Below are 27457 nucleotides of genomic sequence, written 5' to 3' on the forward strand. Positions count from 1 at the left end.
GGAAAAAGAAATAATAAGTGCAGCTTTTCCCTACCCCAGATTATTTTCACTACAGATCTTTAGAGCAGGAAATAAAAAACAGCTAATGGTTCACGGGGCATGTGGAATTAGTTTAAGAAAAGCTGAGCCCTGGGCCTGCTGGCCGCCTCCTCTTTCCTGCGCTGTTTTGTCTATGCCGGCCTTAGAATATGTCAACAAATCTCTTTCAAGCTCAGATGGGAAGAAAGGATGGTGATTCTCTCTCTTTCTGTAAGGGAGTAATCTGCAACAGATGTGCTGTTTTAGAAAGGTACAAGTTTGTCTTGTAAAATATTTGTAAAGAAAAATAGCCTCCGGATTTCACAAAGTAATCCTGACTTGGTTTCCGAGATGTCACAAAGAGCATTGTTTTTATGATGCTAATATGATTCTTTTCTCACACAATTTGATTATAACTCAGGGTTAGTTTTTGGGAAGAGCCAAGTTTAAATATCTAAAACAATATAGTGAAGAAATACCATATGTGACTTGATGGCTTTTTGACAGTGACCTGAAAGGAGACCAATTTCAGTCATGAGATAGATGTTGGTAAAGGTCCCAGGAACTCTTTTTAAATAGTAACGAGATCTTAACTTCTCCAAACCTCAGTATCCCTATCTGTACAATGGGGGAGCAACCTGCCCTGCAATCCAAGTGGGAAGATAAACAAAAAATGCTTTATAAACCATAAAACTCTATACAAAGGTAAATGGATAAATGATTATTTTCATAACAAATTTATTCAAGAAAAAAATCTTTGAGGGTTCCGTACATTTGCTTGTGTGCCTTTTTGTATATATAATTAAACAAATCTTTTTTTTTTTTTTTTTTTAATAAAAGCTGCAGTAGTAAGTAGATTAACAACAAAGGTTGTGCTGTTTAAAATCAAATAAATTCTGGCCCTGATTCAGCCACGAGGCTTGAGGGACAGATCATTGGTTCTAGTGGGAAGTTGCACCTGCACAGGCACTGACATTTAAAAGGTGTGCACCTTACATGAATGAGTATGACTAGCGGTGGCCTAGGAAGAATGCACAACTTTCAGCAGGGAATGCTATGAACAGAGGAACTTTCTGCTCAATTTCCAAATCCCGTATCTCAGGTGAGAACAGATGTGGCTGAAGGCACCAAAGAAGAGTGAGTGTAGGTTGAGGTAGAAGTTTGAGCTGGGATGTTAGGTCGTAGTGAGTGAGAATTTATATACCTATTATTGTAAGGATTGTGTGACTGTTGGATCATGTAAAATGTATCATATAAAATGACATGTATAAGATAATCCATGATCATATTAAATGACAAAGAAGTTATAAAAACACAAAATAATATTCCTGAGATATGTCATAAATAAGAAGGGAGAAAATCCTGTCATCTTTATTAAGATTTAATAAGATTTAGCACTTAAAAAGTTTTATTGTTGGCTGGTCCAGGTGCAGTGGTGTCTTACAACTAATTGATCACAGCCAGTTACAGATTTCTTTGTTCTTTCTCCACTCCCACTGCTTCACTTGACCAGCCTTAAAAAAAAGTGTATAGTATTCCTTTTTCACTCTGTGTGAATTGCTAATATTAATGACCAACATGTATTGAGTACTTCCTATGTTCCAGACATTTGTGGGAAGTGCTGTAAGTGGATTAAACTCATTTAATTTTATAACCATTACAGGTAGGTTCCATTATCAGCCCCATTTCACAGATGACTTTAAGTAAGTTGCTCAAAAGCAGATAGCTAAGGAAATAATGGAGGTGGGATTAGAACCACGCTTAGCAATAGAGCCAGTTAGTCAGAAATCCAGTCATTTTCTAAATAAGCTTGTGGTCATGTAGAATAACAGAGCGCTCACGGCCTTCTCTGAACTCCCAACTGCCCACTCAGCTCTGCATTTCAACTCTAATCATATTTAAAGACACATTTGAAAATGAGACAAATGAGCTGTGGCCGGGGAGCTCACTTGGTTAGAGCGTCGTCCCCATACCCCAAGGTTGGGGTTTCGATCCAGGGTCAGGGCACATACAAGAGGCAATCAGTGAATGCACAAATAGGCGGAGCAACAAATACATGTTTCTTTCTTCCTCTCTCTCGTTCTAAAATCAATAAATAAAAATTTAAAAAAATAAAATGAGACAAATTATTTCAGTAAAAGTTTTTATTATTATTTTTTAATTCTTGCCCGAGGACCGCTCAGCGATTTTAGGGAGTAGGAGAGAAACATCGATTGGCTCCTTCTCGTACACACCCCAACCTGGGACTGAACCCCCAACCTAGGTATGTGCCCTGACCTGGAATTGAACCCACAACCTTTCGGTGTACAGGATGATGCTCCAACCGAGCTACACCAGCCAGGGCTCAAAAGAGGTTTTTAAAAACACACATGTATACACACAACTTGTTCACTAGAAGTTAGGATAAAGAAAAACTAGCCTCGCATTTGCTGCTTGGATTCAGAAACAGGCCGGTGCTTGGGTCCCCTGTGGTCACTCAAGCTTCAGCTGCTGAACCCACAGAAAGAGCAGAAATTCCAGCCCCCAGCCGAGTCCTCAAATAAGCCTTTCCCATGGCCCTGAGGGGGGGCACTCTTCTACCCCTTTATCTTCTCCGGAAAAAAATGGCTAATGGCATTTTAGGACACATCTTAGCTAAACTTTTTTTTTTTAAACAAAAATGAGGTCTAAGGGCAGGCAGTGACTTTTCCTAGGCCACCACAATCCTGCGTGTGCTTTCACATTTCAAAACCTTTCCACAGTCTGTTCATTTTGACTTCACAGAAGACCCCGCAAGGCATAGGGATTCTTGTCTCAACACTTGCACTGTCCCGGGTGCGATCCTTCCTCACCCATTCTCCTCTAGGTTACTCGGGCGCAGCTCTGCTGTGGCTTCTGTGGAGGTCAGGCTGGGGCCAGGCCCGCTGGCCCTGTCACTTGGGGGTCCCAAAGCAGAGCTGCTCCTGGGACCCAGCTGCGTGGGGTGATCTGCAGGGCACCCCCTGGAAGGCGCGCTCCTGCCGGCTGGCAAGGAGACGGAGTTTGATAAGGATATGGAGTCCTCCTCTTACCAGGGCTTTCAAGTAGGAGCAGGGCGGTTAAAAGAAGTTTGCTTACGTCATCAGGAATGGGGGGGGCGGGGGGGTGGGGGGGGATTTGCAAGTCCCTTAGGACCTACGTGATGAGGGGTTTGAGAGCCAAGAAGTTCAGCTTTCGGGAACTCTCCCTGACACAGGTGCGTCCGGGTGCCAGCTGGAAGGGTGGTTTACAGGAAATGAAGGTGAAATATTTTATGGACAGCCTTTTATAAATCATAAGTATTTTGGCCAAATTAGAAGGTGACAAGAGTAGTTAACACGTTTTGTGTTTGCACTGGCTTTGTCCCTGTTTCTGATCCAAGGTGCTGTCCTTCCCTTCCTCAAAGTCAGTCCCAGGCTCTCCGTCTCCGAGGCCACCTTCAGTGCCTGGAAGAGCCTCTGCGAGTCTTTCCTCCCTTCTCCCTCCTCTCTCCCTCCCCTCCCTTCTCCTTCCTCTTTCCCTCAGTCTCTGCGCCTTTTCTTTCTCTGCTCCTACCTCTGGCTCTCTCCTCCCTTTCTTTTCCCTTCCTTTCCTGGCTTTCAGCATAACCCTTATGGGTGCCAGCTGCCATTTCAAAAATGCCTACTGTTTACAGTGCCCAGCCCAGCGGACACTTTAAAAAATTAAAAAAAAATAAATAAATAAATTTCAGAGAGAGGAAGGGAGAGGGAGAGAGAGAGAGAGAAACATCAGTGATGAGAGAGTCATTGATCGGCTGCCTCCTGCACGCCCCCGACTGGGGATTGAACCCGCAGCCTGGGCATGTGCCCTGACCGGGAGTCTGACCGCGATCGCCTGGATCCCAGGTGGATGCTTAACGGCTGAGCCATGCTGACCAGGCGACACTTTTTAAAAATTACTTTTTATCACAAGACACTTTTATAGGCCCAAGGTAGCAACATTATAGGGAAAACAGGTCATTTTAAAGCATTAGATTTTACATAGGAAAGCTCTTAATGGAAAAACAAATTCCTGAAGAAATATGACCCCCCTCCACTGTCAAAGAACAAAATTATCAACGAGCCATGGTTCTCATGGCTTACTTCATAAACTAGTTAACAATCTGTCACATTTGTTAGACAAGTGTCCCCTCACCACTGGCCAGACGGTTGTAGCTTCTGCATGGAATGAATGTGGCTGGTGCCAAATAAGGTTGTTTTTGTTACTTCTGGACTTCAATTCTGTTGCAGTAAATCACCATCTCATCCCATTTCAGAAAGGAATAGAGTAGGTTTGTGGCTCATGAGGACACCTTTAAAGTTACATGCAAATTGTATAACATTAAACTAACAGGGCAAGGCACAGCTAAATGTGACTAAAAACTGCATTGTAGAAAATGGCTCTGGAAAGCATAGTGCTACCTTGCACAGAGGAAACAAAAAATTAAGATCGGGTAAATGCTCATTCTGCACAAATTATGTACAGAGTCAGCAGAAGGGGGAAAAAGATTTAACGTAACATTATAAACAATCTACCGTCATTTTCTAAAATGGAATCTGACAAGTTAACACTGTGTCACCTGGGGCAAAACTAAACATGCGTGAAAGGTGTCATATATTTGGAAATTCTAATATTTCAAAATTTTGTTTTTAATATAAGCATAAATAGATAAAAATATTCTGCACTTTAATAAGAAATTGTAGCCATAACTTTACTGCTACATATATAATAATACTTATTATAATAGTTTATTTTCACCCAGCATTGTACTGAGAGCTCTCCATGTCTTGACTTATTTTAGTCTTCTTTATAACCCTGAAATGTAGATGTTTTTGAGAACTCTTTTATTTTTTTAAGAGAAAAAATAGTTTTAAGTGGTGTCTATCTGTCCTCTTAATCTGAAATATACCTCAGAACCCTTTAATATCTCAATGGAAGGTTCCTATTTTTAAGGTTAATATCGGGAAAAGAGCCAAGGCACCAAGTAACCTGGGTACGATGTGATATAATAAGAACTGAGTAAGACACTGAGATAAGATTCAGTGTGTCAGGGGTCTCTGTGAGCTGCTAAGCTTCTGTGAGAATTTTAGTCTTCTAGATTTCAGGCTGAAACGTAGTTTCCTGTATTTGGAAAAGAAGGAATATTGGCACAGAGAAAACATTTCATCACTTTGTGCGCCTTTATTCAATTTATACCTCTTACTGAATACATTTTCCAAGGGTTAGAAGTATGGATCTAAGAGGAAGTTTGTTTTCCAGGGCATTTTACTGAGTGAACTAAGAAAGTGTGCACCAAAACTATCTTTAGCATAAAAAGTAAAATCACATCAAACAAACATATTGCAAACACGATTGTACACTTTCTGCTACATGAGGCTCTATTTGCTCACAGAAGAGCTATAGTAAGTAATAAACTATAACTGTTGTCTTATAGCAAATATCAATCTTGTTGCTCACCTTTTGCCAGAGGCTACGTAGCAAGTAAACCTAAAAGAGCAAAATTATGATCGAGATAGCTCTTTGGGTGGCAAATCTGAATACTTCCTCTAGGAAATAATAAGGCAAATGTACACCCTGGTTTGCTGGGACAGTCGTTTTATGCTAGTTGTTCCCCCCCCCCCCCCAACAAACTCCTTGTGCTCTTAAGACAATCTCACTCTGGAAAGTGAAATAACATTAATTTTTATAACATTAATATTTCAAGCAACCTTTCTATATACCTGCTGTGATTGATACAGCACAGGTGTTCCAACAGATTCCTTTTCTATAATGTCACCAGGGCTGACAATGACTACTTTGGCAGGGTCCCTAATAGCATTAATGACCATGGCAGGATGCATGAGGAACCCACCCCAACAATACACATTCCAACATCTATCACGTTGGCTTCTTGTTCCCATTTGGAACAGAATCAGTTGGGGTGGGGGTGGGGGGGGGTTGAAATTAATGAACAGGGTTCTCCAAGGATGTAAGACCCTCTTATTGATTCTTTGGGTCTTTAGATTTTCCTACATATCTCAAAGCCAGGAAGATACTTCTTTGGAAAAATATAGTGAACTTTCTGTTGTGATATGTGATAGTAAAATAGGTGAATATAAAAGAATCACTGTATTTCAAGTTGGAGTTATTGATGTTTTATGGACTATTTAAAATATAATAACAAGATTTAAAAAAAATTATATAGAATCATTAGAAAAAGTTATACAATATAAATCTCACATGTTCTTAGATTTATAGTTATAGCTCTTTTTTATGGGTAATTTTTTTTTTACATCTTCAAAAGAAACCTTAATAATGCATTTTTTTTTTTTTTTTAAACAACCAGTGTCACTACCAAGCCTTTGGATGATTAACTACCCTATGATATTTCTTTCATCCAAGCTGGTTTATAAAGGAAAGCAAAAACGACAATAAAAGAAATGTACCAATTTATTCTATACTAATAAAGTATTGAACATTAGTGAAAGAAGTATGAAATATTGGAATGCAACACAGAGCAATTCCATTACCCATTGCAGTTTTGGGTCATATACCGTATATAAAGAGTAATTACTTCATTGGTTGGAGACCACAGTGGAGGAATATAGAATTTGATGAAAGAGATTTTAAAATAAAAATTTTATCCCAAAACATTTGCTTTTCAAAACTTTGCCAACATTACAGACTATCTTATTTTGGGTTTTGGTGGCCAGTGGTGAGGGGCTTAGGGGGTGGGGAGAAAGTGCAGAAGAAATAAAGAAAATTAAGAGATTTTAAAAACTCTTTAGCCGATAATTATACATTAGCACTTCAGATTTTAAAGTATCTACTAAACATCGTCTTTGATGCCTTAAATAACATCTTATTAATGAAGGTCCTATATTTAATACTGGCACAGCGCAGTACAGGGGTGGGCAAAAGTAGGGTTACAGTCGTTCGTACGGAAAAAGACATGCAGGTCATGATGACGACAGTAGCTTTGTTAACTCAACAGAATGACACAGTGGCAGAGTAAGCCTGCTTTTGCCCACCTCTCTGTTGAAATTCAGTCTGGTGGTTTCTGTCCTATCTTTCACTTCCCAGTTTTGAGTCAAGGTTTTGGATTTCATTTTCTTGCTGGTCATGGCATTTTCAATATAAGTTTTCAAATGTTTTTAAGTCTTGTCTGCTGGTTTAGCTCACAGGGATTCTGGGTAGGAACTGAAAGCTTCCTGGGTGGAAGGGAAAGGTCTCCTGGTATATACTGGGGGGAACAGACTCGAGTCGGCCAGTCATAATTCTAATCCAAGCTCTGTCACTTTTCCCTGAGCCTCTGTTTTCTCTTCTGCGCAATGGGGGAAAATATCTACACTGTAGAATGGTTGTGTGGCTTGAACAAGCTATGTGAAAAGCACTTTACAGTGTTTAATGAGTGTCTATGTTTTACTTCTAAAAATAACTTAAGATGGGTATAAAAATACAAAAAATACATTAAGAAAAAATAGATAAACCATGTAAAATCATGCTCAATGAGTACCAATTCATTTGTTTCTTCTACCCATGTTCCTTTAATAATGAAATTGGAGAATATGAGTATAAAAGTAAAACACATTAATTGCAAAAAATTTGAATATTATAGGAAGGTAAGAAGAAGATAAACTTCCATTACCTTTAGTATTTTGACACATTCCCTTCACATTTTTTACAGCCTACCAATTAAAAAAAAGGATTATACTCTGTCACTCTATTTACTTCCTGCTGTTAAAATTTTGATTAGATAAGAATTGTTTTCAATAGTGTTTTGCGATTTCATTAGTCTATCAATTGTATGTACCATGTTAGTGATTTTTCTGTTATTGTAAACAAAACTGCAATATTTTTTCAGATTCTTATTGAATATATTGGAAATCCCATCCCTTGATTTGCCATTTGTTGCTAATTTCCCCCCCACTTAGCCTTTTAAATTTATGACTTTTGGCATAATGTTTTAAATTTTCTGTAACTTTTGCTATCAGTTATTTCCTCTTGTGATTTCCTTTATTGCTTCTATGTTTAGAGAGTTCTTTCCCATTCCAAGTTCAGTAATTTACCTATATTTTCTTCTGCTTTATAATTCACTTAGATTTTCGCTTTCTAATTAACCTGGAATGTATTGGGGCTATCTACTTGAGTCGATGCTTGGGTAGATTTGGGTTATCTCAAATAGATTTAAAAATCTATTAAGATAGAACTTAACATAATTTTCCCAAGATAGTTAACACAACTACCAGTAACATAATACTTCTTTCTTTACGATGGACTTACGTTAATGCTTCATCATACACCAATCTCTCCTTCAATGCTCATCTTTCATACTTTACTTACTTAAATATTTGGTACAATAAATGCCTTCTCATTATCTTTCTTATACAAAAATTTCTTGGTTATCCTCATTTATCCTTCCAAACAAATTTTAAATACACTTCATCATATTCTCCCCATTTCACTCCACTCCAAACACATTGGGATTGGCTTGAAATTGCATTAAACTTGTACATTCAACTAAAAAAAACAACACATTCTTTTAATACTGTGTCCCAGTGCAGAAACACAGTATCTCTGTTTTCTTTTAAAATATGTTTTTAGTGACTTCAGAGAAAGGAGAGGGAGAAACATCAATGATGAGTCATTGATCAGCTGCCTCCTGCATGCCCCTGAGGATTGAGCCTGAAACCTGGGCATGTGCCCTGACCAGGAGTCGAACTGTGACCTCCTGGTTCATAGGCTGATGCTCAACCACTGAGCCACACTGGCCAAGCTCTATTTTCTTTATATAGATTCTGTACATTTCTTAAGGTTATGCCTATATATTTTATACATTTTACTGCTATTACAAAGGATTTTTCACATCACAATTTCAAACTGGTAAGACATTATTTTTCAATGAGCTTGCACTGTATAACCAGCATGCTTCAATTCCAGCTTGATTTATTCTGTATGTAAAAACTATTGTTAAGAGTACTCTACTTTGTAGACATAAATGAACTTAGTGCCTGAGAGAGAACACTGAAGGCCGTGGAGATTAGAGCAGGCCAACTTTGTAATTATGAAAGGAACTAGGAGCCACTGGATATTCGTTTTATTCTAAAGTGTAAAATTGTATAGGCGCGATCATGCATTTTTGTCTTATTACTGGGGAAGGAAAAAAGATAAGAAATTAATTCACCCATGTCTGTATGACAAGGATGGTTTGAAGATAGCGGGGACTCTGAGTACGTAACTTTTCCTTATACGTTGAACCTTATGCACTTCATCTACCTCATTGCCTGCCTGCCCACTGCGGCATAAACAAGAGGACTCATGTAGGCAGTATCTCCCATGGGAATCAAAGGCTTTCAGTAACTGGTATCTAAAGATCCTGTTATAAAACTGGCCTCCATGTCCTCAGTCCCACTGTACCAATGTCCTTGGAGGCTGCATACACACCTGTCATTCACTTGCCTTTTGTTTCGAAGGTGGCACGATGCCAGCCTCAGCCAAGTGTTCACAGTGCAAAGTGCTTTAGACTCTTCTGAAATGAAAGTCAGTATGTAAATGTGCAACATGACGACATTATTATTCTAGCTTCCTGGCGGCTTTCAGCAAGCACTGCCTGCCACATGAGGTCTCAAGTGTTCTGGCACAGTGTGCAAGTGTTCAAAAGAAGTTAAAGTAATGAAATTGGATCTACACTTTCAGAGCTATTCAAGCTGGCATGGAGGAATGGAGTCATGGAATCAGGGTTGGATGGTCTCCACCAAACAGCCTAGGCAAGAGCCTGTGATGCCAGGCTACTAAGCAGAATTTTCAATCGTGAAAGGCCATCACTATTTCTTCCTCTGGGTCTAAAATTACAAAATGCACACACCTCCCCCAGGCTCACACCACTCTCTGGGTGCTTTATGCTCAATCCCCATCCACCCGTTCCCTGGAGCACACTCGTTTGCTTAAATCCAGCATACGTTTTAAAATGAAGAACAGCACAAAGAGAGGGGAAAGTGTTTAGTTAGAACGTCTCCTGTGTGAAGTCTGTGGCTGTTATTAAGAGGAGGGCCAGGCTTACTGTGTATCTCATCATGAAGGTAGTATCCTGGGAAGTGTCCACTTAGTGGATTTCAGTTGACCTTGGCACTTTTTGCAGTTTTCATTGCTCACCGGGCCTCTGTTGTACCCAGCAGTCTCTGCTGTTGGAATATCTGGAGCTAAGACCAAGATTAGGTGTGTGGGCAGTGGGGTAAAAACACTGGGTCTGCTAAGTAGTGAGTCATGGTGGGTCCAGGGTCAGCAGATTGCAGACTGGGTCATTCTGTGATGTTACCTCTCTCTTACACCTTTATACCTCCCTCCTCCTGGCTGAAACTGTTCTCTTCATCAAGACACAAGCAACAGGGAGTTTCCTGCTTTGCAGCCACCTTTATACTAACACGGGTCCATAATGCTGGCTACTCTTCCTCCACCTCCCTTTACATCCTGAAATTCTCACAGGCTCCCTGTATCCACTTATATATATACACGCAGACAGTTTATTTAAGTTTAAAAATGTAAGACAGACAATTCAAAGAATTCAAGCACTGAGGAATACAGAACTTCTCTCTTTATTGTATTTTAGGACAGTGAAAAAAAGGGGTTTATAAATAAAATCTATGCCATCCAGGAGGTATGCATCAGTGTCCAGAACATCCTAGACGAAGCGGCTTCCTTCGGCGAAAGGATAAAGAAGTAAGTGATGCTGACATGTGAGCCCTGGCCTTCTGTGGGGCAGAGTGTCCATTTGTTTCTCAGAGGGTGAAATGCCACGTTCTTTTTGGCAGGGAATACTCCTTCTGGGTGATCTATTGCTCAGTGTGGCTTTATGAAAGTTCTGTCAATTTCCTTCCAGAAATTTAGAACATATTGGTTGGAAAGAAGTCATATTTGTAGCTCTGGAGAAATAACACGGTACTAAATTTTAGCACATTTTCAGTGAAAGACTTTGTTCTTAAACAGAATATGAAATTGTGATATAAAAAAATAAACCAAGCAAAATGAGGATTTCAGGTAATGAAGACACATTTATATTTTATTGTTGGTTAAGTTATATTTTTGAGTTACTCTGAAATTTTTTGAGCACCCTGCCAAAATATACTTTCAAATTTGTGTATTTATATAGCTGAAATAAATGAATGCTTTGTCATTTAAAAATGCACAGAATTAAAAAAATTAATTTTTCCTTAAAATAAGGAAATATAGCTTCACTGATATCTAATGTAAAATTAAGAAACTTACATTCTTAATTTTATATTGTTTTACTTCAAATAATTTTTTACTAATCTACCTTTAAAAGCAACTGTTTAATTATAAAAACAATAAGGTGATGAACTTAATTATCAGTAAAAAATATACTAAGGCCCCATACTACTCAACTATGTAAAAATTGGCCTACATAGTGATTGCTAAATGGTCTACTCAAGAAGGGGTGCTGTATATTCAGTTAAGCCCACATGTTCCCAGTTTCACATATCTAATCATTGTTTATTTTTCATAACCAAAAGTGTTCTGCAGATTTGGATCCTTGGGCATACACAGAATTTGAGAGGAGTAAATTATTTAAACTAAAGGTGTGATTCATTCATCTGGTGCCTTTCATGTTTCAAGGGATAATGCATCTTATTTTGTATAATTTTTTTCATACATTCCCACACATGCATAGATGCTGAGTTTCTACTTTCTCATATCAGACAGAGCAGCCTCCTCTCACTCACAAATGTGCCTCTAAACAACATTCATTCTCAGACTTCTGAAAATCGATTGTCTTGTCCGTCCCTTCTTCTCGATGCTTTTTCTCCGTCTCTAAGAATGCTCCCCTGTTCTCCACACCTAGTCCACTGAAGCACAGGGTGAAGTCCTAAACAGGGCATTTCCCCACTGAGTGTTGTCCTTTCTCTGAGCTACATTGGGTGTTAATACCTGATGGCAGCATCTCATACAAGACCTTGGGTCAGCTCAGGTTGGGCTAGTGAATGCCTGAGGAGAAGAGATTGCTTTACAACTCTGGGTGGTAGGAGAACTCAGAACAGGTGCATGGCCGGAAAACACCATGGCCAGCTGAAGAATATGACTAGATCCTGGCTGTGAACCAGCCTTGGGGTAAACTGGGTTTTGTGGAACTTTCCATAGGTAGATTAATGATATGGGTATAAGTATAGGCTGAGATAAAGGAGCATGGCATATGATCCAGTGAGTCTAACAAGAGCCATCTTTAATGCACACTAATCTTTTGAATATTAAAAAGAGAAATTCCCTTACGGTCATATGGAATAAACTGCATCTATCCAGAAAGCAGCTTCAGAAGCAATCTTTAAGTACAAAGTGAAAAGCCTCTATAATGACCACATCTTGTTACTACTATTCATTCCAGAACTTTCTTGAATTGCATCTTTTGTGTGTGTGTGTGTGCGGGGGGGGGGGGGGGGGGATTACATTCTAGATTCAGATTCCATAATGCATTGTGGAAATAGGAAAGGGCAGCCGTTTTCGCCGATATTACCTACACTGGTAAGGATTCTTGGATATTTATTTTTCCAAGAGGAGAAAGAACACAGGAAGCCCTTCAGTGAAGCTGCCCAGAAGGAGGGTTTTCTGAGGGGAGAGCCAGTGCCCTTGCCCATGGAACAGTGTGATGGATGGCTCTGAGCTGAGCCACAGGAAAGCAAGCAGACCCTCAGCCTTCTGTTCTCTCCACAAGCAGCAGAAGCAAGGGAAGTACAGGAGTAAGGGAGGGAATACATGATCCTTTACCTGGCAACAGTTACAGGTTGCTCACTCTGGCCATGGGAGGAAAAAGACAAAGTCAGAAAAGCCAGTCAGATCCTAAGAGTAACTGAAAACAAGGCAACCAGATTGATCCAACTTTGGTCCTTTTACTTAAAAAATAAATTAAAAAAATTAGGAAACATTTGACCTAGAGAGACGCAACAAGCAAGTCATATGCTACAAAACTAAGGAACAACTCCTAAGTCATGTTGAGATGGTACAGAAAGAAAATCTCTTAACAATCATCCTTTATTGGATCAAAAACTGCCCAGGGCAAACCCCCGTCCCACCAAGTGAATATAACATACATTAGCAGGAAATCAGAAATAAAAAACACTAAAATTCATCTACATCATGTACAATTTCATATTTCCCTAAATGTCCCTGGGGGGCTCCTCACTTCCTGATAAGAAATGCCAGATTGCTAATGTGTTAATTTCTCATTCAGTACTTTCAACTGGACGGTCCCCTTCCTAAGCTGGCTGGCCATTGTAGCCCTCTGTGTGTTCACAGTCGTCCTGTACTTCATTCCACTGAGATACATTGTCCTTGTCTGGGGTAAGTAAAGTCTTTTTTTTTTTTAATTGTCTTAAACAATTAAAATAGTTTGCTAAGAACAAACTATTTTTAAGGAATGAATTATACTGTCAGTGGTTCCCCATATTTATGGTCATGAAACTACTCCATGATGAAAAGAAGCAAGGGAAGTACAAGCAAGTAAGTTGGTTAAAAATTACAACAGTATAAAGATTTAAATCTACCTGTAAAATGCATTTTTCTTACGTGGCACCATAGGCTCCATCATACTATAAACATGTAGTTGTGTACATTCTTCATATACCAAAGAGTAGCTTTGTCTAGATATTACTGACTTATTTTCACCACTTATATGTAAACAGAGGCATTCTGATCCATATGATACATTTAGGACAATATGCTTTTGTGCTACAGTACTTTGTCTCGTGAAGAGTCCGTAAGCATGATACTATATATGTATGGCCACCTGTTTAAGAGGTCACCTTTAGGATAGAGGAAAATGGGCCCTGGCATTGACAGGCTGCTTAGGAACAAGAAACCTGCTTTATGTGTACTAAGTAAGAATGCTACTGCAAAAACACACTTTAAAGGTGATATTTTTGGCCTAATTTTTATGCACTTATGCTGCATACCAACAGTTCTCATGTACCAAGTTTCAGCATTCTTCATAGTTTTGAGGGGTTTGTCTCCCCTTATCTGACAAAATTCTTGGTTTGGAAAATTCAATTCTTAGTCTCCAAGACCGACTAACATATAAAAAGACGACATTAATTATACACACATATAACTGGGTAGAAGTAGAATTCTCTACTTGCCCCTGGCCTCCATACACCTAAGAATGCTAAACCTATACAAAATGCAAAGAACCAAAATGAGTCTTTAACTCCATAAAATATGTGCTTACACTGACAGCAAAAAGAGCAAAGAGAATGTTTGTTCTTTTATTTTTAAGGCTTTAAAGCAACTTGCTGGAATAAAGTGAGAAGGGGTCTGATGTTTCGAAGCCCTCCAGTTTTAAGATTCCTAGTTCCCTATTCTTTTTGGCCTATCTTTTTGCCTCATGAATAAGCTCCCTTACCCCTTTACCATAAGTGACACTACCTTTGTGTCTTGGGTAGGGGGAATGGTGATTTTTGTTCTTTTTGACTTTCTATTAAAGACAGTTTCAACTAAGGCAATACTTTATGCTAGGGAACAGGCATTTTCCACTACGTTCTTGTTTCCCTATTCTATGTTCAAGCCCTCATCTTTTTTTCATTCCTCCCTCTGATATTTAAAACAGATGCTGCTACAGCGAAGGAATTAGGGTAGAGCATTAGGTGTGGCAGTTTATTACTTCTAACCAACCTAGGGTCAGACCTGCCATCTCAGTCGTGATAGGTGGTGAACCTCTGATTTCATTTCCCCAGGTTCTTGGAAACTGGAGCTCATGGCAGACATCTGGCTATGTAACCTGGGGTCGCCTCACTGACTGTCTTAAATGCAATTCTTAGAGAATATGTTTAGGCCTCTTGTTTCATTCAATGAAATAAAACCAGAACAGTAATCCTTTAGTGGTAGGTGACTGGAGAAATATTAACCAGAAATTTCAGATGAGCCTCACGTAGGGACATAGGGACCAAAATCATGATTGCAGAAGAAAATTATTCTGCTGCACACACTAAAGAAGAACTAAGATGCCCTAGTTTATGGGCCAGGTTTCACCAGACTACTGATTTCATATAAAGCTGTTTATATATTTTTATGTGTATAAGTTTGGTAATTTAAGTGCAATATAAATTTAAAAGAATAGACTTGTCACATTGAAAGTCTACAATATACCATAGAATATGTAGGATAGATACTTAGAGTTGTATATATTATCTTTAGATTTTACATGTACTGACCCCTTATCCACACTGACTCTTCAGGCAGTACAGAGGTTAACTGTTGAATAATTTAGTATGGGTAGAGATGTTTGTCTCTAATGGTTTTTGGCTGTTCTAATCCAAGGAATGATCCACATAAGTCAATCATGGTAGCATCTTTTGCAAGCATTAAATGTACATTTCTTGTAATTTAAAAGGAAAAAACGGGTTTCTAAAAAATTTCAATACCAGAGATGTAGAAGTGGAAACATTTTTTTCTTGTGATGAGAGCTTTTAAGATGTACTTTTAGCAACTTTAAAATATGAAATTCAGTATTATTAATATCACCATGCTGTTCATTAAATCCCCATGACTTATTTATTTTATAACTGGAAATTTGTACCTTATGACCCCCTTCACCCAACCTCCTCTTCTGGTAACCACCCATCTGTTCTCTGTATCTATGAACTCATTTTTGTTTTATGTTCCACGCGTAAGTGAGATCAGACGGTATTTGTTTTTCTCCGATTTATTTCACTTACGATAATGCCCTCAAGGCCCATCAACGGAGTTGCAAATGGCAAGATTCCGTTCTGTTTTTATGTAAGAATAACATTCCATTATATATCACATTTTCTTTATCCATTCACTCACTGGTAGATATTTAGGTTGTTTCTGTATCTTCGCTATTGTAAATAATGTTAAATGAACACAGGGTGCACATAAATTTTTGAGTTAGTGTTTTTTTCAGTTAAATATTCAGCAATGGAATTGCTTGATGATATTGTAGTTCTATTTTTAATTTTTTTGAGGCACTCCATACTCTCTTCTGTAGTGGTTGCACCAATTTATAATCCTACCAACAGTGTACAAAGATTCCCTTTTCTCCACATCCCTGCCAACACTTATTTCTTGTCTTTTTTTATAATAGCTATTCTAACCGGTGTGAGGTGATATGCCATTGTGGTTTTGATTTGCATTTTCCTGATGATTAGTGATGTTGAGAATCTTTCCATATACCTGTTGGCCATCTGTATATCGTCTTTGGAAAAATGTCTAATCAGGTCCTAGGTCAAAGAAGATATACAATGGCTCAGTTGGTTGGAGCATCATCCCATATACCAAAAAAGGTTGTGGGTTTGCTCCCCAGTCTGAGCATATACTGGAGGCAACCCATCAATGTTTCTCTTTCTCTCTCTAAAAATCCATAAAAAAACATCTTTGGGTAAGGAAACACACACACACACACAAACACCACAATGACGTATTACTTTACACCAGTAAGAATGGCTACTGTCAAAAGGACAACAAATAACCATATGACCCAGCAATTTGACTTCTGGATATTTACCCACAGAAATCCAAAACACTAATTCGAAAAGATATCTGTACCCCCATGTTCACTGCAGCATTATTTACAACAGCTAAGATATGGAAGCAACCTAGGTGTCCAACAATAGACAAATTATCCAATAAAGACGACGTGATACACACATATATAATGGAATATTAATCAGCCATAAAAAAGAATGTAATCTTGCCATTTGCAACAACACGAATGGACCAAGAGGTATTACGCTAAGTGAAATATAACACTGCTATATTATATGTAGGAAAGTTGTTAAGAGAACAGGTCCTAAGAGTTCTCATTATAAGAAATATTTTTTCCGTTCTTTTTATTGTATCCATATGAAATGATAGATGTTAAGCCTATTATGATAATCATTTCATATTTCACCTTAAACCTATATAGTAAATAAAGTATGTCAACTATTTCTCAATAAAACTGGAAGCAAAAAAAGCTAGGTGTTTTCGGGGCTCGTCTCTCAGGTATTAGGTTTTAAAGGTTGAGATTGCCTGAGGTGGGGTCCAAACCCTGGACTGGAGTTCCCTCCAGACCATGGGTGCTGCACCGGGGATGGGGTTTATGATGACATTGTGCCCATTCTCCTACCTGTTTCCATGTGGGCCTTTCTTGTTTGTCCAACGTGTAGTATTCACTGAGTCAGTTTTCAGAGAAAGTTTTTCCATAAGCAGCTGAAGATTTGATGTGTTCATGGGAGGTGAGTTCAGGATCCTCATATCACCATCTTCAAAGATGCTTTTTTGTTTTTTTTAAAGCTAGTAGTAAATCCTTTCTTATTTAAAGTAATTTTGAAATAAAATTAAGGTCAACATAACAGTGACACCTCCCTCAACCCTCCACACACATTTAAAAAAAAGGTTTATCAGAGGAAACCAATAAATAAGACTTCTTGCCTTAAAAACAATCCCAATCCAAAATGCAGGAAGACAATTTTCATCATAGATGGGACAGTAAAACAAAGCTTCTAAGTACTGTAACACGGGGAGAAGCAAATAAGGTTACTGTCTCTTGCAGGTGCCTTTTGTTTCCCAAACAGAGGGCCTTTTTTCCTGCAAAGGACAAAGTACAAAGAGAAAAACAGACATTGGGTTGGGAAGGAGGGAGGAAAGGGACAAAAACAGGAGGGGAGGGAGGGAGTTGGGTTTATTGGTTCATTGTCAAGGCTAAAGGGCAGCTTAATTTAGATCTTCTGATCACTTTAATACATTTTCCAGAAATGTGTTTTCCAAAACTATGGAGATTTCAATAATGTTTGACCTATCACTTTTTCAGGCATCAATAAATTTACAAAAAAGCTTCGGTGTCCCTATGCAATTGACAACAATGAACTGCTTGACTTCCTTTCCAGAGTCCCTTCAGATGTACAAGTGGTATGTAGATTTCATTATTATCAGTACTATATTAATGTACTGTAGAACTGGTTTTTAACTTTTATATTCAAAGGTTTTAGAAAAGAGATGTAAAGTTAATAAAGCCTGTAACTGATTTTGCCACTGAGAAATTTAGCCCACTTGGGGTGCAGCCTAGAACTTAGAAACATGGTGAATGAGAGGGGTTGCATAAAGAATCTACTAGAGCCATCCGGGACAAAGCTCCAAGGAAGGTTCAGCTGGAGTCTGTGAAGGGAAGTCACCATTACCTGAAAGAAGGAAATAGGAATATTAGATGATGAAAGCAAAGTGTGCCAGTGGACATTTTGGAGAAAAACACTTCTTTGCACAAATTAAATGAATTTTAACGATGCATCTTTGGAATGAGTGAGTGGGGAAAGTGACAGCATTTTGAAGACAAGAGCACATCTTGATTTTTTAAAAAAACTTTGAGGTTAATTAATGCCCATTACTCAACAACTATTTTCTGAGTAAAATGAGAAATGTTTTTATTAAAATCTTGAAGCTGGGTTACAGTGATACCTTTTTCCTTTCAGTTGAGTTTTTGATTTAGTATCAGACAGAAGAGTGGGCTGGATGGAGATTAAGCCTATATTAAATAAAACAATAACTTGCAAAGAACCATTATCCATCCCTTCAGAATAGATGGAGATGGTTTTGCTTTTAATGGAATGTATTACGGACAGTGAAAAAAACCCAGTCTGTTACCAAAGTTCACATCGGGGCGCTCATGTCGTTTCTGGCAGGACTTCCTTTCTGACTCTTGCTGTATCATTCTATTGTTTTCTGCATCCCAGCTGCAGATCTCATACAGCTTTCAGAGTGAGCACTTTTTTCCTCCAAGCAGTCTTTCATTCCTTTGCTTTTCCTTCCTTTGCCAGAAAGTGGCCACCTGACCAGTCTTTCTCTGAACTCTGTTTAAACAGGTGCAATACCAAGAGCTGAAACCAGATCCCTCTCATAGCCCATGTAAAAGGAAGAAAAACAATCTTGGCTAGCTAGCTCCCAGCACTGAGAAGACCAGCATCTGTTTGGGAAGATAAAAGAAAAAGCCTTCAAGCCTCAGCAGCATTTCCTTTCTGCTTTTTATTTATTTTACGCCTCCCACCCCCCCATTTTTTAAATGATTGAGAGAATCTGTAAATAGTGTATAAGGGCATATGTCTTTGAAAATATACTTCCATTGTACAGAATCAATTTGATAAAGATTTGCTTACTGCTGTGTGGAAGTCTTGTTAGCTGTGGCTAATAAAATAACACAATGGAACAAAAAATATAAGAATGTTAACACTGGGAGATGCACACTTCTCTTATTACAAGTGGAAGAACCAGATTAGAGTAAATGCTTCGCTCTGATTAAATCTATATAACATGTAAATGTCTATTTGATTTTAAAGTTTTTTTAAATGTGACTATTTTTTATCTGAAAAGTACATTACAGTTTTCTATGTTTTATACATTTCAAAAGGGAGGAGGGAGCCCCAAGACGTGAATAATGGAACAGATGCATTTCAATTTCACATAAATTCTGATTTCAGATCCTGACGTTTATTCCTAAGCAAAGTATTTAGATATGACTAGGCTGATTTAAAGCTAATGAGTGAAGGTACATTTACCCCCTCAAAAGAATCTTCTACACTCTGAAATCTTACAAAGAAAACTTCCAAACCTTCTATCATTCCATCTAAAACCTTAAAATCTCTACAGGATTACACATAAATACTGCCAGGTTTATAAATGATTGCCTATCTGAATTTTTATACCTACCACTCTTTAATTTGTACCAAGTTAGCAAATCAGCAAAATTCCAGTAGCAAACTAAATCCATATTGCTTTTGGTGTCAGATTATACCTCTGTATATCTAAAAATATTTAATACTCACGTGTTCTCACAGAAAAAAAAATCTGCTCTCATTAGATTACTGAAGTCTTTAATGCATACTATGATTTTTGTTATTAGTGTGAATTGTAATGTAGAGGAGAATGCAGTGTGCTAAGTGATATGCCAATGTTTCATTACATTCATTTATGGAAAAAAATAATCATTCTTGATAATATGAATGCATGAAAACCTATTTTGTAAAATAAATTGCTTATGGGGAGGGGGAGTTTGCCTTTAAAAATGTTTCACTACTCACTATAGAATCTATATTTAAAAATTGCATTCCCAAGACTCTTATGGTAGTTTTTCTATCTAACTTCCTGTTATGTCAAGGGAGTGTGCCCTTGATTGTAATATTGGTGAGAATGTCCTACTTCCCCCCAACTTGGTAGGGGATTAAGCCTGGTTGAAACTGCTACAGACAATGTTTTGCACTACTTTATTAATAATAGATTGGGGTAGGGTAAAGGAGGGGGTTATGTTGGAAAAATGTAGAAAAGCCAGAAGCAAGAAATATATATTTCACTCTAAAGATTCTTTAAAAATAAATTTAATCTCATCAAAGCTGATTTTTAAAGTATTTTTATTTTAAAGCTATGTTGTTAAATACTATTTCTTATGATAGAACTATTTTGATCTGTTTATACACTATGGTTGAAAGAATGTCAATTAAATCCCTTTCTACAGAAAGGCTTTGACCTCAATATGCTCTATTTAGTGCTTCCTGTTTGTAATGAAATGCTTACATCCGTATACCATCACTGTGTGTTGCTAAGACATAATACTCTGTGAAGTTGATGTTACTACAGAAAGTTTATTGATAGGATAATTTGTTTGAAATAACTTTTGATTATATCTTGTGTGAGATTTACGTTTCAGGATGACAGTGTCTGCTCAAATGTCTACAAGCCTGATATTCTACGACTTCAGATGTACTTAGTGGATAGTAACCATTAACAGATGACTAATTTCTTTTTGATTCATTCTATGAAATTTCAGATGTTTAGTTCAATGGTAATGTTGACTATACATTCACTGCATTAAATACAAAAAAAATCTTTTCTAAGTATAATCAGTACTCCTTTTTTATGGTGGCTGAGAGAGGAGTGATGAAAGGTTGTGTGCATATTCTTAAAAATGACACTTCCTTAGAGAAACTCATGTTTGGTTTAGACAAACAGGGCTTTCCCTGAAACCTAGACTTTTTACAAAACTAAATACCTTCATAGGGGTGAACATTCAATGAAGCTGATAGAGGAGTAAGAACTAGCTGGAAGCATGAAAATGATATTCAGAAGAATCTTCATTGCTTTTAGAAACTACCGCATTCACAGGCTAAAAACAAGAATATGTTTAATAGAATTTTAATTATTTCTTTCCCCTTTGAGAGGGGTTTACAAAGCTGTTTAACTCTAGTTTTGGGAGATGTGCCACATAAATATTTCAAGATATCTTTACTTAAAAGACTGGAAGTCTGATACCTATTTAGACTGCTATATACAGCAGTCATGTGAACTACTAAATATAATCCTTAGTATCTTTTAGTGAGTAAATTCACTGAAGGTCATTCATATTCCAAAGTATGATACTTCATCTACAAAAAGAATTTAGTACCTCTGGTTAATTTTGGCAGAGTTCTGCATACTTAAATTGATAGATTCTGTAGGGATTCCAAATTATTTTTGAACCATTCTACGCATAAAGCAAATATGAACTAAGAAATTCTTTAAATGCTTTGCTTTGTGGCATATTTACTGAGTACCTACGTATAATTTGCCACAGGCACTGGTCAACCCAATGAGGGTATATTAAAATCAATCTGGAGCTAAAGTATACTAAGAGCAAAATTTAATTGACATGTTTCTGAAAGTATCTTTTATAGAATTTTATTCTATATTTAAAAGTGAAGAATTTAGTAGTAAGCTCTCTTATTCAGGGACCATAGGAAATTTTTTTTCTCCCCATTTTGATCTCAATATCCAAATGTCCCTAATACTGAATGTTGTCTACTCTTGTATTAATAAATCTTACTCAGAGGCTTTTAGTTTCTACATATGTTAAATGTAACTAAATGTTTATCTTTGACTTTTGTACTCACTTAGCTAAAAAACAAAACAAAAATATATACAAGGCAGTTGATGCTCCAGAAATACAAATAAAGACAGCCACCATTATACTTCTTGTAAAAGTCTCTGGTATTATTAAATTAATGATTATTTAAATGTCCAGTGTGAGTATGTGTGTACAGATCCTGTACATTTGATTAGAGTATCTAGAATCAGCCTTTTCTAACTGCTCAGTCAAGTATGAATTAAAGTCGCAAAAAAATAATGTAATGAATACTTACAATAGTGTCATTCCTTTCTGTAACAATTCTTCCCAGAAAGACTGGTGTAACTCACTAAAAGGAAAAAAACACAAAACATCCTTTTTTTTGGTGAAAATGTAACCTTATACCTCAGTTGTAACATCTCTACAATGGCAGTCACATCATAAAATTTATTCCAGCTGAATCTCTGCGATTTAAGAAATATCAAGGAAAATCTCTATGTAAGAATATTATGGAAATAAAAATGCCCAAAGTAGTCACATGCTATTGAAAATACTGCTGTGAAAAGTTTGCTGAAATTTAATTATTACATTTGTGCTTTTCCCAAGGGATCTGGGTTAAAATACCACCACCACCACCATTCCCCCAACCCCAACCCCGTTAAAAAAAAAAAAAAAAAAAAAAGCAACAATCAAATAGGTAATTGGTCTCAAGTAAGTTTCAACTTATTGGGACCTTCCTTCCTTCACATTCTTAACTGACAACCAAAAAAACCCGTTCTATGCACAAGCAGTATTTTTGTTGACAGCTAGGTTTTTATTTTATGGTTGTGTCTCCAAATGTCACTGAAAAATTATATAAGTCCATTTTTAAAAAGGTAACCAAATGGCACTGCTGTTCTGCTCTAGTTAGTTAACAGTGTTACTCTAAGCTGAAACTTTTTTTTTTGCATCAAGCTAAAGTTATGAAAGTAGCTGTGCCAAATTTTTTTCATTTGTAGCAAAAATAAAATTGCAGCGTAATTCTCCCAAAGATAAAAAGAATGACCAACCCGAGAGTCAATGAGCAAACCTGCAAATTTGCAAACCCCCTCTTATTTTCTCAGGAGAAATGCATCTGATGAAAGCCCAAGATCTGGCTGAGTGGAGTTACTGCTGCTGCTACTGAGGCAAGGTGGTAACATAGGTTCAGTTCCACTTTCTAGTCAAAGAAAGCTTCAGAATGTCATGAGCCAACTTGAGGCACTTTATTTTGCCAGAATTCAAAATGGTAACTTTAATGGAAACATTACCTGCATAGAGAAAGTGCACATCTTGCCTCAACCACTGTCTCTTGATTACTGGAGGCAAACCTGGACCACAGAAAAAGGTGAGGGGAAGGAAACTCCAATATTTGTCCCAAGTTCAGAGATCTTCTTTTAATAAAGCTATTCAGAGAACTGGAAACCTTATAACTAAACTCCACATCATTCCCACAAAACATTCTTCCTTTATATAGTAGGGAATATGACAATTACAAATCAAAATTTGTGTATAACATGTAATACTGGAACCATGGAAAACAATTTATTGGTGTAAAATTTGATAAAGATTTAAATATCTATTTTCTACTATACAGAGAGGGATGTTTGTGATTTTACTGTATTTTATAAAGGAGGTAGCTAACCCAAGTTCTGACCCAACCTTACACAATGGCATACCTACCACTTACCTTTGTCCTAGAACTCTTAGACTTCAGATTCCATTAACACAGGGACCCAGCAAACCATAGCAGGGTTTTTGAAGCACGGAGCAACCCACCTGGGAAAGTCAACATACTATGAATGTCTGTAGTAGTTTTAAAACAGATCAAAGTGGTGTTCCATTTTATTTGAAGTTGCTGAACATTACTTTTTAAATTTTGGGTGCGACAAAAAAGGCATTTTCAGATATAACAGAAAAACTTTTTTGGAGGGTATCACAAAGCATTCAGCACTTGATAACCAAGAGTCAGTGTGCCTGAGGGTATCACAAAACATTCAGCAGTTGATAACCAAGAGCACAGACTCTTGTAGTGTAGGGTACCAGGTACACACCGTCCATTCTTGTGGCACTATGGTGCTAATACAAAGAACACACATCTAGTTACTTACTTGATTACTTGTGATCTCTCATGACTCTGATACAACCCTCAGAGGCAGGTAAGAAATCTCCCCCCAAAAACACCTTGATGTGATACACTACCCAGCATTCTGTAGTTATGATGTAGGCATCCAATGCATTTATATAAAACAATTTTTAAAACATTGTGTTTTCACTGTACTACTTAAAATAGTACCTTATAAGAAGCCATTTTCCTGGCCTTCACAGAAGAGGTGCAAAATTTGATGCTCTGGAGGACTGTGGCAAGACACTTTGACTCACGTTTCTCTCAGCAGATAGCAAGCTGTTTGTATATGCATCAATGCTATAAATAATATGATCTACATGAAAAGGTGAATGTTTTGCAGATGTATCATGATAGAACAAAATAATTCTCAATTTAATAACACACTACTGAACTCCTTCCAAAGTCATTTAAGGCACAACCTTTGAATAGTGTAGCCATCATTTAATCTTAATGTTGCACTGCTTTTTGGTGTTGAATCTGAGAGGAAAAAAACCCACCAGAGGACAGTAATTTTCAGGTTCCATGAGTACTTCTAAAATAAGAAAAGGCTGACAGTGAAGACATGTTATGACTCCACAAGGCATCTGCATGAAGTTCAATCCATAGCAATTTAAGAATCCTACTAAAAGTAATGACTGCTCCCAACACGGTGAAGGTAGTACTTACAAGGGGATTACAATGAAGATTAAAGCAGCATATCAGTAACAAGATAAGCCAGATGCACTCTTAAAGGAGGGCATATAGTATAAGTGTATTATCTGAGATTTGCATTAGTTAATATTATGTTCTATTACACCCTACCTTGAAGAAAAGTGGTATATTTTAAAAATGTACTTTATATTTAAAAAAATCTAGTAGATGCCAACTTAAATAAGACAACTTTAGAAAATTTCAAGACTGATTCTTATATCAGGAGCATTACTTTTAAAAATAAATTGGCTACTGGTATTAAAAAACAAATATAAATCTTATTACAAAGGAACTTGGAGAAGTGAAAAGGAAATATTTAAAATTCTATCACAAAAACAACCACTATTAGCAATGCGTTTGCTTACAATCCTTTCCCCTGTGTTATTTTACTTAATTACATTTACATATTTTCTATTTTTGAAAAAGAAATAAAATTAATAAAAATGGCATCGAGGGAACTAATTCAGCCACTTTCCCCCCACCCCAGCCATTTCTCATAAATGGCTTTCAACTCCTCCTTCAGTCCATTTCCTCCAATAACAGGACTGAGTATGAACTTAAAAGTATTTTGAAAATAGTAAATGAACTGAAATCATGGGAAAATAAGAAATGAGAACTCTAGATTTGCCTAAACTTGAGGAAAAGACTAAATATTACTAGTCAAAATAGCCTATTTCTGATGATACCATTAAAACTTGTATTTTTCTTATTTTTTGTTTTCTGTTGAATTTCACCTAGTAAGACCCTTCCACAAAAAATTATCTTCACCTTTGGTATATTAAACATTATTTTAAAAATTTCAAAGACACAATTTATTCATGAGATTAGGAGATTTGTCTATATGCCTTATATCTGATTTTATAACTTCCCTAACTTCTCAATCAATATATTAAACAGTATCTAAAAATCTTTACCCTCTAAATTCCTTTAAACCAGAATAATTCCTACCCATTTTCCTCCTCATGCCTTTGCCCAGTTATCATTACAATTCTTTTTAGTTTTCATAAAAAGCTCTTTAAAATGCATATTTTAATTCTACCAAATTTTAGTTATTGCTCTGTAATTTTGTCTCTATGTTGCAAAAGAGAAACAATACAAAATAGAAAAATACATGCTTAGGATGAAGTCTGATGATATATATGTCTTAAAACTAAAACAAAAAACTATTATAAATCAAACCATTCTGGTCACCAGAAAAATTTATCAGTGTCATGACACAAACCATTGCTGACCTAACCTTTAAGTTGAGAAGTACTGACAACAAACTAAGTTCTTTTTTATCTGTCACCACTTTAAGATTAATGATTTTATTCAACATGACTATTTCATTTAAGGACAGAAGAATGGAGAATCACTGGAAACTTTAGTTCATCTACTATTAAGATAAATGATAGCATAATAGGTGTAAATTCAAAGCTGGACTCCAGATTTTCAGTTCAGTGCAATTTACCTGCTGGAAGTGCTAAGCACATTTTTTAAAAGTGTCCTTCCTTTTGTAGAACTAAATCATGTTCCAAAGGAGTTAGCTATTTTCTATTAATTTTTAACACCCATTATGCAGTCAACTTCACTTGATTCAATTTAGATACTTTTGAAAGAAAGGGAATTAGATTTACCAAATCTATAAAGAATTGGGAGCCATAATAAAAATTTTAAAAATTGGAGGAAATAGTTCAATTTTAATTGGAGACAGCTATTTAGGGATGTGTTTAAATAAGGAACTTTTATTATTCTTCTTTTGGTCTATGTTGTTAAGGGCAATATTACATATATAAATAACATTATATACTTATTTTATTAGAAATATTGCTTTTATAAAAAGTGGTCACTAGTTATTCTGCTAATTTTACTGTTTGATCTTATTCAGCAAGTAGTTTCAAAAGCCAGAAAACAGTTCACTGTATTTGTTTTAAAAATGAAAATATATGTATACATAGATTCAACAGTATAAAGATAGCATTATAAAAATAGCAGTTACTTGTATCTAATACTAAGTTATATTTCAAGATTATTTTTAAAAATGATAGTATATGTGTATTTATGACCAAAACTATATAACTATACTAAAAAAAGAACTATAGTACTGAATTCAAATGTACAAAATATTAAAAAAATAATGGTATATCAAATATACTAAAAATATAATTTTACTTATAATACAAAAGTACTCCCCAAATAGCAGATTCCTCTGTGATAAAAAGCTAATCATTTGGATATGTGATTGGTAAATATTACCAAGTAATTTAACAGAATTCCCCCCACCTCTAATAATTCACATAAACTCATGTGTCTCAAGAAAGAAAGATGTTTATGGGTCTTTGTTGCTTGGTGCTTTCATGAACTGGGAAACATAATTAGATATATTCTGGATGTTCTTGAATATTAGTGTTTACTGAAGAGGGAAAACTCTTTTTTAAACATCTAACAATCAATGATGTCAAAATACCTCATATTTGTTTCTTCTGAAAAGGTCTTATTTTAGTAGGATCTGTAGCACCTTGAAAGATGTATACCTGGAACCAAATAAAACAGTACTACAACCTTTCCTAATTAAATAATAGTCTAAAAATCTTTACTTCTGTATCAAAGCAAATAACCACCAAAGTATACCCTCCCACAATTCATTTTAACATACACGGTGAATTTTTTGATAATTTGATTTACAAGAAATAGTTAACCATTGCACTTCTCCAGTTTTGACATCAACAGCCTAAATTCAAGAATGCCACCACTGACCTTTCTAACTCAATCCACATTTGTTA

General features: G+C 36.6%; 1 protein-coding gene across 8 annotated transcripts in view; it reads left to right on the forward strand.

Moving 5' to 3' along the window:
- MCTP1 (multiple C2 and transmembrane domain containing 1) overlaps positions 1-22406 on the forward strand; it is a gene marked incomplete at both ends in the record, with an annotated part of 426668 nt that extends 404262 nt beyond the window's left edge. For all 8 annotated transcript variants that reach the window (XM_081131855.1, XM_081131856.1, XM_081131857.1 and 5 more), the window contains 4 exons: positions 10601-10710; positions 13232-13341; positions 17807-17904; positions 18852-22406. In XM_081131855.1, coding sequence (XP_080987981.1) covers positions 10601-10710; positions 13232-13341; positions 17807-17904; positions 18852-18923 — 390 coding nt within the window. The remainder of the gene's footprint in view (positions 1-10600; positions 10711-13231; positions 13342-17806; positions 17905-18851) is intronic.
- Positions 22407-27457: the final 5051 nt, after the last annotated feature.

This window comes from Miniopterus schreibersii (genome assembly GCF_964146895.1).
Source record: "Miniopterus schreibersii genome assembly, chromosome: 3".
NCBI classification, from domain to species: domain Eukaryota; kingdom Metazoa; phylum Chordata; class Mammalia; order Chiroptera; family Miniopteridae; genus Miniopterus; species Miniopterus schreibersii.